The sequence below is a fragment of the Bufo bufo genome, chromosome 3 (genome assembly GCF_905171765.1).
Source record: "Bufo bufo chromosome 3, aBufBuf1.1, whole genome shotgun sequence".
NCBI classification, from domain to species: domain Eukaryota; kingdom Metazoa; phylum Chordata; class Amphibia; order Anura; family Bufonidae; genus Bufo; species Bufo bufo.
In genome coordinates, this window is record NC_053391.1 from 232,864,962 (window position 1) to 232,878,417 (window position 13,456).

Here is a 13,456-nt window from a genome sequence, read left to right on the forward strand (position 1 = left end):
CCCACTTATCGATGGCTGACCCTAGCAATAACTAACCCTATATTAGGTACTCCCAGGTGATGCCTATATTTTCCAGATATACCATCCCAACGCGTTTCCTCTGTCAGAATACAAGCTCAACAGCTATTATTAAGCTGTAACTTAATCACCTTTATCCCCTGATGAATCTGTCTTGTATTCTGACAGAGGAAACGCTTCGAGATGGTATATCTGGAAAATATAGGCATTACCTAATATAGGGTTAGTTATTGCTAGGGTCAGCCATCGATAAGTGGGGTCGCTCCCTTTGGGGGGGTTATTCTTCTCATCTACAGCGGATGATCCAGCAATCAAGTTCCACAAACCCGAAATGGAATCACCATCAAAGACTCCTCTTTGTTCAAGAGCCAGAGCCACCACATCAGCTTGAATACAATTTTCATCTTAACCGTGAGTGGCTACAAATATAATGTCAAGAATTACATCTGTTGCATATTGAATGTGGTTCCTTATATCTATATAATTTTCCAGATAACCTATGCAGTCATTGCAGTTATTTATATGAATTATCATTTTGTGGGACCTATTTTTAGAAAGTAATTATAAAAGTTAAGTTTTAAGTAGGCTAATTTTTCCAGTGATTAATATAATACGTTAATACCAATATTTGTCTCCCGTGTGGGAGTTTTCCTTCGATTAATCTAATGCCATCAAATATTTGGATGAGCCATTTGATCTCTGTCTCCGAGCTTCTCACTTTAGTGCCAAATGTACAGTGTCTCATTGTTAGCACCCCTGTGGTCCTTTGAATCATGCTGGATGTAAATTTCTCATGTGTTGTGCATTCTTCTGTCGATTCATTACAAGTATTTGTGTTATGTAAGTAAATATGCAGTTTTGCATATAAGGTATGCAATAAAGACACAGACATTTAGCTGTGGCTGCAATGATTAATGATTGAATGTGCATAGATATGTTATTGCGTGATTTGTGTATGTGACTTGGTAAATTTAAACAGCATTTTCTTCATTTGGCGAGCCGCTGTGATGGATAAGGAAGCTGGAATAATCAAGATCTTCTTGAGACCCCTATAGGAACACAAAACACTGTTGTGAAAAACTGATATTATATTATTATATTATTTTGTACACCTAATTTAAGCCTTAGTATGCACAATTATTAAATAGTACTACATGTTTAGAGTAAAGCCTCTTTCACACTACAGTTTTTTTTTCGTTTTGCGGGCCGTTTTTTGCGTTTCGTATACGGTCCATATACGGAACTATTCATTTCAATGGTTCCGCCAAAAAAATGGAATGTACTCCGTATGCATTCTGTTTCCGTATTTCCGTTTTTCCGTTACGTTGAAAGATAGAACATGTCCTATTATTGCCCGCAAATCATGTTCCGTGGCTCCATTCAAGTCAATGGGTCCGCAAAAAAAACTGAACACATACGGAAATGCATCCGTATGTCTTCCGTATCCGTTTTTGCGGAACCATCTATTGAAAATGTTATGCCCAGCCCAATTTTTTCTATGTAATTACTGTATACTGTATATGCCATACGGAAAAACGGAATGGAAAAAATGCAACGGAAACGGAAACACAACGGAAACAAAAAAACGGAACAACGGATCCGTGAAAAACGGACTGCAAAACACTGAAATAGCCATACGGTAGTGTGAAAGAGGCCTAACCCTGCTTGTATTATTGTTGTACCATACATTTATGTAGAATACTGGATGTGTCTGTCCAACTGATCAGTGAAATTACTCAATAAAGGCCTCATGCACACGGCCATTGTTTTGGTCCGCATCCAAGCCGCCGTTTTGGCTGCTCGGATGTGGACCCATTCACTTCAATGGCTCCGTTCCGTGGCCCCGCTAAAAAAATATTACATGTCCCATTCTTGTCTGCGCTTTGCGGACAAGGATAGGCGTTTATATTAAAGGCTGTCCGTGCCATTCCGCAAATTGCGGAATGTGCACGGACGCCATCCGTGTTTTGCGGATCAGCGATTTGCGGAGCGCAAAACACACCACGGTCGTGTGCATGAGGTCTAATACTCATGTAAAAAACACACAAATAAAACACCTGCTACTTATTTGCTATCAGCTATACTTCCAACAGTACTAGAAATCCTACGTGAACAAAAAAGGGGTCTAACCCTGTTTCCTTCTTGGAAATGAAATATAAAAAATAAAAAATCCACATAAACTTGACAACATGTCCAAAGGGGCATCCAGTCAGGGGCAGAGTGGCCGACTGTACCAGAGTATCAGAAGATCCTCTGGTGGGCCTAGGTATAATATTGGGCTCCTAATGTCGAAAAAAACGCCACCCCAATTGGAGCTCACGCTATAGCTACCATTTGCTGCTAGGATCTACTTTTTCAGTAAGTTAACTGACTAATATGAGACCTATTAGACCTGAATATTAGACCTGTTAACTCTTTTAGACCTTATTGATGATATACCCTATCTGTATGCAATGAAAACAATAAAGATTAAAAGGGTATACCGTATACCCCCCATTTGCCATATTCCATTCAGTTCAATGGACAAATTGTAAAGGAGTTGAAAACTGCCTTTACAAACAGCACTCTTGCTATGGGTTACCATTTGACCCTGCGGCAGTGGTCACTCCACCTAAGTTGAGCTGTTGTACAGTTATGTGACAATGATGAACCAAATTATTGAAGAATATGCCAGTAATATATATACGATATTATCGTATGTTTACACATGTCATGTAACCAGCATCTATGTTGATATACAATATTATGTGCAGCATACTGTGCTAACATGGGTACCATTGGGGAACATTAGTGAAGGTACATCAAAAAGATACTGTACCAATGTCAGTGAAATGCCCTGTGTGCACCAGTCCTGAATACTGGTGGGAAATATTGCAGGCAGACTGCAACAAAATATTGCTACTCTGAGAGAGTCATATCTCCGTGGAATATCCATTCAATGGACATTGCAGGTGAGCCACATTGTAGATAATGGAAGATGATCTAAAGATCTTGTACTGCACTATATTGTAGATGGGCACAATAATGTCACTGAAAGGGATAGTTGTATATGTGGCATTGGCTAGGCTGGAAAATTAGGCGGTGTGAGGGTAATACTACTGGCATCCCCATGCTAGCTACATATACATGTACATTATTTTGTGTTAAGGAGTCCTAAATGATCAGATACATTTTTTTTAGCAAGTTTGTACTTGGGGTACGGCCCTAGAATTTTATTTCTTTTATACATTTATAGCTCTTTATTTGCACATTTACACTAAAGTATAAGAATGGGAACCCTATTTTCTTTCAGTCATTTTGATATGTAGTTTGTATAGTGCTGGGTAAGGTGCAATAGAGAAGACAGAAGCAATAATAAACTTTTACTGTCTTCTCCTCAGAGGTAGATAGGAGCCCCAGTTACAGGTGAAAATAGTCCCAGTAGTGATATTTGTAATTATTTACATGGTGATCATATAGGCATCGGGTCTAGTTGCAGCAGCATTGCCACTGGCACTACTAACTTAACAGCACTCATTGAGTGCTGTGTAAGCTGCAATAGATAAGACTTAGTAGTATTAAACCATTACTGTCTTCTCCTTGGGGTGGTCAGCTGTCTCTAACAATAGGGTACCCCGACCAGCTGCTACTAGATTACAGGAGCTTTAAACCCACTGTGTGCTGCATATTTATAATGGCACTGGTTTAAAGCCCAAGACCATGCTCTATACATACATGGGAAATGGTTATTATCAGGTTAAATCTTTTATATTCTACTTACTAGTGACGACTCTGAGAATTTTTTAGAGGAAATGTGTCACCTATTCTTTGTTTTCTGCAAGTTAAAACCAGATAGTGTCTGGTAGTGTAATATATTCTATTTTCTAATCTGTTTCTATTTTCACATTGCAGATTTTTTTAATTCTATTTTCCGAACATGATTATAGCAGCAGTCATCTTGCCTGAGGTGTGGCTGACAGCATTTAGAGAATATTCTCTACAGCAGCCACCATAGGCCATAGACAAGATAGTCAGGAAGTGACTTACTAACTTCAATGGAAGAGTTTTCTAAGCATGCTATTCACCTATTGTGAATCCTTTCTTAGCTCTACATATACAGTTGCAAGAAAAAGTATGTGAACCCTTTGGAAAGATATGTATTTCTGCACAAATTGGTCATAAAATGTGATCTGTAAGTCACAACAATAGACAATCACAGTCTGCTTAAACTAATAACACACAAAGAATTAAATGTTACCATGTTTTTATTGAACACACCATGTAAACATTCACAGTGCAGGTCGAAAAAGTATGTGAACCCCTATGACTAATTACATCTCCAAGAGCTAATTGGAGTGAGGTGTCAGCTGCTTTACAGCTGCCCTATAAAAAACACACACCAGTTCTGGGTTTGCTTTTCACAAGAAGCATTGCCTGATGTGAATGATGCCTCGCACAAAAGAGCTCTCAGAAGACCTACGATTAAGAATTGTTGACTTGCATAAAGCTGGAAAGGGTTATAAAAGTATCTCCAAAAGCCTTGCTGTTCATCAGTCCACGGTAAGACAAATTGTCTATAAATGGAGAAAGTTCAGCACTGCTGCTACTCTCCCTAGGAGTGGCTGTCCTGAAAAGATGACTGCAAGAGCACAGCGCAGACTGCTCAATGAGGTGAAGAAGAATCCTAGAGTGTCAGCTAAACACTTACAAAAGTCTCTGGCATATGCTAACATCCCTGTTAGCAAATCTACGATACGTAAAACACTAAACAAGAAGAGATTTCATGGGAGGATACCACAGAGGAAGCCACTGCTGTCTAAAAAAAAACATTGCTGCACATTTACAGTTTGCACAAGAGCACCTGGATGTTCCCCAGCAGTACTGGCAAAATATTCTGTGGACAGATGAAACCAAAGTTGAGTTGTTTGGAAGAAACACACAACACTATATTTGAAGAAAAAGAGGCACAGCACACCAACATCTAAACCTCATCCCAACTGTGAAGTATGGTGGTGGGGGCATCATGGTTTGGGGCTGCTTTGCTGCGTCAGGGCCTGGTCGGATTACTATCATCGAAGGAAAAATGAATTCCCAAGTTTATCAAGACATTTTGCAGGAGAAATTAAGGCCATCTGTCCACCAGCTGAAGCTCAACAGAAGATGGGTGTTGCAACAGGACAACGACCCAAAGCATAGAAGTAAATCAACAACAGAATGGCTTAAACAGAAGAAAATACGCCTTCTCGAGTGGCCCAGTCAGAGTCCTGACCTCAACCCGATTGAGATGCTGTGGCATGACCTCAAGAAAGCGATTCACACCAGACATCCCAAGGATATTGCTGAACTGAAACAGTTCTGTAAAGAGGAATGGTCAAGAATTACTCCTGACCGTTGTGCACGTCTGATCTGCAACTACAGGAAACGTTTGGTTGAAGTTATTGCTCCCAAAGGAGGTTCAACCAGTTATTAAATCCAAGGGTTCACAGACTTTTTCCACCTGCACTGTGAATGTTTACATGGTGTGTTCAACAAAAACATGGTAACATTTAATTATTTGTGTGTTATTAGTTTAAGCAGACTGTGATTGTCTATTGTTGTGACTTAGATAAAGATCAGATCACATTTTATGACCAATTTGTGCAGAAACCCATATCATTCCAAAGGGTTCACATACTTTTTCTTGCAACTGTAGGTGATATGTAATTCTGCATGTGATGATGATGATGAGATGACTGCTGAAAAGTAAAAAAGTAATCTGTACAGACCAAGAAGTGGCACCTATTATTAGGCTTAGTGGCCAGGGCGAAAACTGCGGGATTTTTTTTAATATAGTGACATGGAAAATTAAAAATAACCACCAAAAATTCTTTATGTTTAACAGTAAAACTTGATTTAAACAATATGTCATTTTCTGATGACAAATTCCCTTTAAAAAGCAATTCTCTGATCTATTGTAACATTAGTATAGGTATCACACATTTTATCTTTAGAAGTGACTCCATAATAGAAAGGTATTACACAAGACTCTCAGGTGTCTTCATGTGATATTTCATGAACTTTTTAAATAGTAACCAAAGCACGTACACATAGCATATGCATGGAATAAGGAAGGCTATTTACATCTTAGAGGCCTGGTTTACGGTGTATTAAATGTTTTACTGAAATGTTTGAGTTTATGTAATTTACCTTTTTCTTGATCTTTGCTCCATCTAGAATATAAACAATCTCAGCATTAATAAAGAAAATATTTTATATTAATAACAAAAAAAAATACAATATGTCATTCTTAGCAACTCAGCTAAGGCTACTTTCACATCTGTGACATTTCCAACAGAGAATACTGGAAATCGGCTGGGCTAAAACTGCAGCATGCAGTGGCTTCTGTCCGGTCAATTCTTGATATTTTTGCTGGAATACAGCTGGATCTCCGCCGGACCCCATTATAGTTAACAGGGATGGCGGACCATCCGGTAACGCCGGATCCGGAGAATTCCGGGAGGCTATTTCTCTGCCGGAATAGCTGCCGCAGATGTGAAACTAGAATACTGCTAAGCTCATATCTGCCTTTACTTTTCCAGAAAAACAGAAAAAACGGGTCTGTTAAATGAGTTGAATAATGGAGTCAAACTGAGCATAACAGATGCTAATATTACACCATTGAAATTAATAGTGATAATAGCAGACACATTTTTTTTCTGCTCTTTAAAGGAGTTGTCTGGTTTCTGATACTGATGACCCTAACCTCAGGATAAGTCATCAATATAAGATCTGCAGGAGTCCGACTCACGGCACCAACCTCCCTTCCCCCTGAGAAAACTGGTCAACCCCTTTAACCCCTTAAGGACACAGCCTTATTTCACCTTAAGGACCAGGCCATTTTTTGCAAATCTGACCAGTGTCACTTTAAGTGGTGATAACTTTAAAACGCTTTGACTTATCCAGGCCATTCTGAGATTGTTTTTTCGTCACATATTGTACTTCATGACACTGGTAAAATGAAGTAAAAAAAATAATTTTTATTTATAAAAAAATATCAAATTTACCAAACATTTGTAAAAAAATGCAAATTTACAAGTTTCAATTTCTGTACTTCTATAATACATAGTAATACCTCCAAAAATAGTTATTACTTTACATTCCCCATATGTCTACTTCATGTTTGTATCATTTTGGGCATGATATTTTATTTTTTGGGGATGTTACAAGGCTTAGAAGTTTAGAAGCAAATCTTGAAATTTTTAAGAAATTTTCAAAAACCCAATTTTTAGGGACCAGGTCAGATCTTAAGTTACTTTGGGAGGCTTACATAATAGAACCACCCAAAAATGACCCCATTCTAGAAACTACACCCCTCAAGTATTCACAACTGATTTTTACTTTAGGTGTTCCACAAGAATTAATGGAAAATAGAGATACAATTTCAAAATTTCACTTTTTTGGCAGATTTTCCATTTAAATTTTTTTTTTCCAGTTACAAAGCAAGGCTTAACAGCCAAACAAAACTCAATATTTATGGCCCTAATTTTGTAGTTTACAGAAACACCCCATATGTGGTCGTAAACTGCTGTACGGGCACACGGCAGGTCGCAGAAGGAAAGGAATGCCATACGGTTTTTGGAAGGCAGGTTTTGCTGGACTGTTTATTTTGACACCATGTCCCATTTGAAGCCCCCCAGATGCACCTCTAGAGTAGAAACTCCATAAAAGTGACCCCATCTAAGAAACTACACCCCTCAAGGTATTCAAAACTGATTTTACAAACATCGTTAACCCTTTAGGTGTTCCACAAGAATTAATGGAATATAGAGATACAATTTCAAAATTTCACTTTTTTTGCAGATTTTCCATTTTAATATTTTTTTTTTCCATCTAACAAGCAAGGGTTAACAGCCAAACAAAACTCAATATTTATGGCCCTGATTCTGTAGTTTATAGAAACACCCCATATGTGGTCGTAAACTGCTGTACGGGCACACGGCAGGGCGCACAAGGAAAGGAATGCCATACAGTGTTTGGAAGGCAGGTTTTGCTGGACTGTTTTTTTTTACACCATGTCCCATTTGAAGCCCTCCTGATGCACCCCTAGAGTAGAAACTCCATAAAAGTGACCGCATCTAAGAAACTACACCCCTCAAGGTATTAAAAACTGATTTTACAAACATCGTTAACCCTTTAGGTGTTCCACAAGAGTTATTGGCAATGAAATTTCTGAATTAAAATTTTTGGGCAAATTTTAAATTTTAATCCATTTTTTCCAGTAACAAAGCAAGGGTTAACAGCCAAACAAAACTCAATATTTATTGCCCGGATTCTGTAGTTTACAGAAACACCTCATATGTGGTCGTAAACTGCTGCACGGGCACACGGTAGGGCGCAGAAGGAAAGGAATGCCATACGGTTTTTGGGAGGCAGATTTTGCTGGACAGTTTTTTTTGACACCATGTCCCATTTGAAGCCCCCCTGATGCACCCCTAGAGTAGAAACGCCAAAAAAGTGACCCCATTTTAGAAACTACGGGATAGGGTGGAGGTTTTGTTGATACTAGTTTAGGGTACATATGATTTTTGGTTGCTCTATATTACACTTTTTGTGAGGCAAGGTAACAAGAAATAGCTGTTTTGGCACCGTTTTTATTTTTTGTTATTTACAACATTCATCTGACAGGTTAGATCATGTGGTATTTTTATAGACCAGGTTGTCACGGACGCGGCGATACCTAATATGTATACTTTTTTTTAAATTTATGTAAGTTTTACACAATGATTTCTTTTTTGAAACAAAAAAAATCATGTTTTAGTGTTTCCATAGTCTGAGAGACATAATTTTTTCAGTTTTTGGGTGATTATCTTGGGTAGGGTATGATTTTTGAGGAATGAGATGACGGTTTGATTGGCACTATTTTTGGGTGCGTGTGACTTTTTGATCGCTTGCTATTACACTTTTTGTGTTGTAAGGTGACAAAAAATTGCTTTTTTTACACCGTTTTTTTAAATGTTTTTACGGTATTCACCTGAGGGGTTAGGTCATGTGATATTTTTAATAGAGAAGTTTTATGGACGCTGCGATACCTAATATGTATACTTTTTTTTTATTTATGTAAGTTTTACACAATGATTCATTTTTGAAGCAAAAAAATCATGTTTTAGTGTTTCCATAGTCTGAGAGACATAATTTTTTCAGTTTTGGGCGATTATCTTGGGTAGGGTATGATTTTTGCGGGATGAGATGACTGTTTGATTGGCACTATTGGGTGCGTGTGACTTTTTGATCGCTTGCTATTCACTTTTTGTGATGTAAGGTGACAAAAAATTGTTTATTTAGCACAGTTTTTATTTTACATTTTTTACTGTGTTTATCTGAGGGGTTAGGTCATGTAATATTTTTATAGAGCCGGTCGATACGGACACGGCGATACCAAATATGTAAACTTTTTTTAAATTTATGTAAGTTTTACACAATAATATCATTTTTGAAACAAAAAAATGATGTTTTAGTGTCTCCATATTCTGAGCCATAGTTTTTTTTTTTTTTGGGCGATTGTCTCAGGTAGGGGCTCATTTTTTGCGGGAGGAGGTTATGGTTAGATTGGTACTATTTTTGTGGGCAAACGCCTTTTTGATCGCTTGCTTTTTGTGATGTAAGGTGACAAAAATATAGTTTATTTAGCACAGTTTTTATTTTTTATTTTTTACGGTGTTCATCTGAGAGGTTAGGTCATGTGATATGTTTATAGAGCCGGTCGATACGGACGCGGCGATACCTAATATATATACTATTTTTTAACAAATTTTTTTAAACTTTATTTGGGGAAAATTACGTTTTTGTTTATTTTTACTTAAAACTTTTTATTTTTTTGGGGGGAAACTTTATTTTTTCAACTATTTTTTTTTACTTTATTTTTTTGTACCACTTTGGGACTTCAACTTTTGGGGGTCTAATCCCTTTACAATGCATTCCAATACTTCTGTATTGGAATGCATTGGCTGTATGAATAATACAGTGAGTATTACTCATACAGCTTCCGGCCTGTGAGATCCAGGGGGCTGGATCTCACAGGCTCATCACCGGAAGGCAGCGCGATGCCTTCCTTAGGCATCGCGCTGCCTTCCATGCCATTGGGTCCCCCCTACAGCTGCATGGGGACCCGATGGCACGCCCGATCACCTCCCCAAGCACAAGTAAAAGCCGCAAACCGCAGGTCTGAATTGACCTACGGTTTGCGGCGATAGCCGAAACGGGGGGGGGGGGTCGGAACTATACATGACGTACCGGTACGTCATATGCCCTTAAAGGGAACCTGTTATGTGGATATTTGATTATAATCTAATTATATACAATCATTAACTACTAAAAAGTGCCTTAGATGCATTCACTTACTGGTGTGACAGATGGTTACCTCATAATATACACACAAATATGCCACATGCCGCATCCTAATGAGCTGATTTGAGTCCAGTGTGATGTCATTGAGTCCAGCGTTTATTTAATTAACAGCTATAGCCACTCCCCTGCCCACCTGCTGCTGATTCATATGGAAAATAACTGTCAATCAGTAGAGATGTCGCGAACATAAAATTTTCCATTCGCAAACGGCGAACGCGAACTTCCGCGAATGTTCGTGAACTGGCGAACCGCCATAGACTTCAATAGACAGGCGAATTTTAAAACCCACAGGGACTCTTTCTGGCCACAATAGTGATGGAAAAGTTGTTTCAAGGGGACTAACACCTGGACTGTGGCATGCCGAAGGGGGATCCATGGCAAATTTCCCATGGAAAATTACGTAGTTGACGCAGAGTGTGGTAAGTTGAATTCGCAATGCGATTAATATAACCTGCATTAATCGCATTGCGAATTCAACTTAGAGTAAGTTCCTAATGGTTGTCATTGCTAGAATTGACGATATACGAATATAGCACTATATTCTCAATCTTCGTTATATTCTAGCAATACAACCATTAGGAACTCAGCTCTAAGTTGAATTCGCAATGCGATTAATATAACCTGTATTAATCACATTGCGATTACAACTTAACCATCAGGAACCCAGCTCTAAGTTGAATTCGCAATGCGATTAATATAACCTGTATTAATCGCATTGTGATTACAACTTAGATCTGAGTTCCTAATGGTTGTATTGCTAGAATTGACGAATATAACGAATATAGCACTATATTCTCAATCTTCGTTATATTCTAGCAATCCAGGAACCCAGCTCTAAGTTGAATTAGCAATGCGATTAATATAAACCTGTATTAATCGCATTGCGATTACAACTTAGTCAAATTTGTGACACTGCAGCTTCAGAATGAATCTAAGATGGATGCTGTCCTTGCTTTTTGATAGGAGGTGGGAGGGTCTGGGAGGGAGGGTCTGCTGCTGATTGTCTGGAATGTGTCTGCTGACTGTGAGGTACAGGGTCAAAGTTTGCTCAATGATAATGTATAGGGGCGGACTGAACATCGCATATGTTCGCCCGCCGCGGCGAACGCGACCAAGCTATGTTCGCTGGGAACTGTTCGCCGGTGAATAGTTCGGGACATCTCTATCAATCAGCAGCAGGTAGGCAGGAAGAGTCAGGAGCTCATGAATATTCAGGACTCATCATTATCAGCTGGAGCTTTTCAATACAAGATGTTGGCAGATTGACTGGGTCATTTAAAGAAAGTGACCCAGCATTTTGCTAAGAGAATCAGTCACTTATGTATGTTGCCCTTAGGACACAAAACTGTTGACAGGTTCCCTTTAACTACCAGGACAACATGCCGTACCGGTACGTCATATGTCCTTAAGAGGTTAACAGAACAGACATTAACTACTATGTTGTAGTTATGAACTTTGCCTAAATTCTTTAATTCTTACCTTTTGAGTTGCTGATATCAGTTTCCTGCGTACCAATTACAGCAGGGTTCTCCTTGCCTATATCATTATCCAGGTCAGTCATGCTTATGTTAGTCCTGTAGCTTCCAACAGAAACCAAATCTGCATTATAAGGAAGAAAAAAAACATAACAAATCAATGATAGTAAACTCCAAATGCAATCATCCTTAGCAAATTCACATATTTTACAGTTAGAATTAGTTCTCTAAATTAAAGAGTAGTGTTGGGCACGAATATTCGAATAGCGAATATTAATCGCGAATATTGGCACTTCGAGAATTCGCGAATATTTTGAATATAGTTATATATATTCGTATTTTCAAATATTCTGGATTTTTTTTTCATCTGAACCCATGATCCCTCCCTGCTTCTTGCTTGTGGGCCAATGAGAAGGCTGCAATGTCTTTGTCTGAGCATAGCAACATCACTAGTAACCAATAGGAAAGTTGCCTACCCCTTACTATATGAGAACCTCCCCAGCAGCCATTTTCTACAGTTTTTTTTATATTCTGAGTGAGACAAAAGTGTCATTGCTGTGCTCTGTGCTTTCCACTCATTACATTAGATAGTTAGATACCTTATATATATATAATACAGATAGTTAGTGGGAGATAGTTAGTGTAGGTTATATCCTGATATAGTGTAGCTGATAGGTTCTGCTGTCCATACATACAGGTATGTACAGGTAAAACTCGAAAAATTAGAATATCGTGCAAAAGTCCATTTATTTCAGTAATGCAAATTAAAAGGAATTGCATTAATGCAGCTTAAATTAGAATTTTGTGAAAAGGTTCAATATTCTAGGCTCAAAGTGTCACACTCTAGTCAGCTAATTAATCCATACCCCCTGAGCAAAGGGTACCTCAAAATTGGGACTTTGGGGTTTCATAAGCTGTAAGCCATAATCATCCAAAATTATAACAAATAAAGGCTTGAAATATCTCGCTTTGCATGTAAAGTCTATCTCATATGTTAGTTTCACCTTTTAAGTTGCATTACTGAAATAAATGAACTTTGCACAATATTCTAATTTTCCGAGTTTCACCTATATACAAGTTCACAACAATAATGTGTAGTCAGACCTGCTAAAATGTGAAGTTGCACGTTATTGGGCCAAAATATGCCCATCAATAATTGCCGATTTGCGCAATCGCGAATATATTGGAGCACTCTATCTGCATATAAAGCCATTTTTAATGTTCTGCCGTGCCAACCATTTTCTCCAGTCTCCGGAAACTTCTAGCAGCTTGGAAAATGTAGGAAAAGTGACCCACGCCTGTATTGCGTGCGCTTTACGCGAATATTACATTGCTGATTTTCGCAATCAAGAAAATAATGGCAAATTCTCGAATTTGCGAATATATGGAAAATATTCTACAAAATATTCGTGAAATATCGCAAATTCGAATATTGCCCCTGCCACTCATCACTATTAAATAGGTAGACAGATTGGTAGCTGTCTAGACCAAGGGGTATCTATCATTAGAGATGGCTCATACAGTGATAGATGGGAGGAGAGCAAACTTTCTCTACCTTGAAAAATTGTTGTTACTGTAATTATCTGGTATTAGTATATTAT

The 13,456-nt window shown here is 38.2% G+C and overlaps 1 protein-coding gene across 2 annotated transcripts in view; it reads right to left on the bottom strand.

Annotated features, from left to right (window-relative positions):
* Positions 1-624: 624 nt before the first annotated feature.
* The window catches only part of LOC120995061 (polymeric immunoglobulin receptor-like), a 150,627-nt gene continuing 137,795 nt past the window's right edge, over positions 625-13,456 (bottom strand). Inside the window, exons 9-11 of one of the 2 annotated variants that reach the window (XM_040424035.1) lie at positions 11,860-11,979; positions 6,184-6,206; positions 625-1,067 (exon numbers count right to left, since the gene is read on the bottom strand). In XM_040424035.1, coding sequence (XP_040279969.1) covers positions 990-1,067; positions 6,184-6,206; positions 11,860-11,979 — 221 coding nt within the window. In that variant the 3' untranslated portion in view covers positions 625-989. The remainder of the gene's footprint in view (positions 1,068-6,183; positions 6,207-11,859; positions 11,980-13,456) is intronic. The other variant, XM_040424036.1, reaches the window with a different exon arrangement.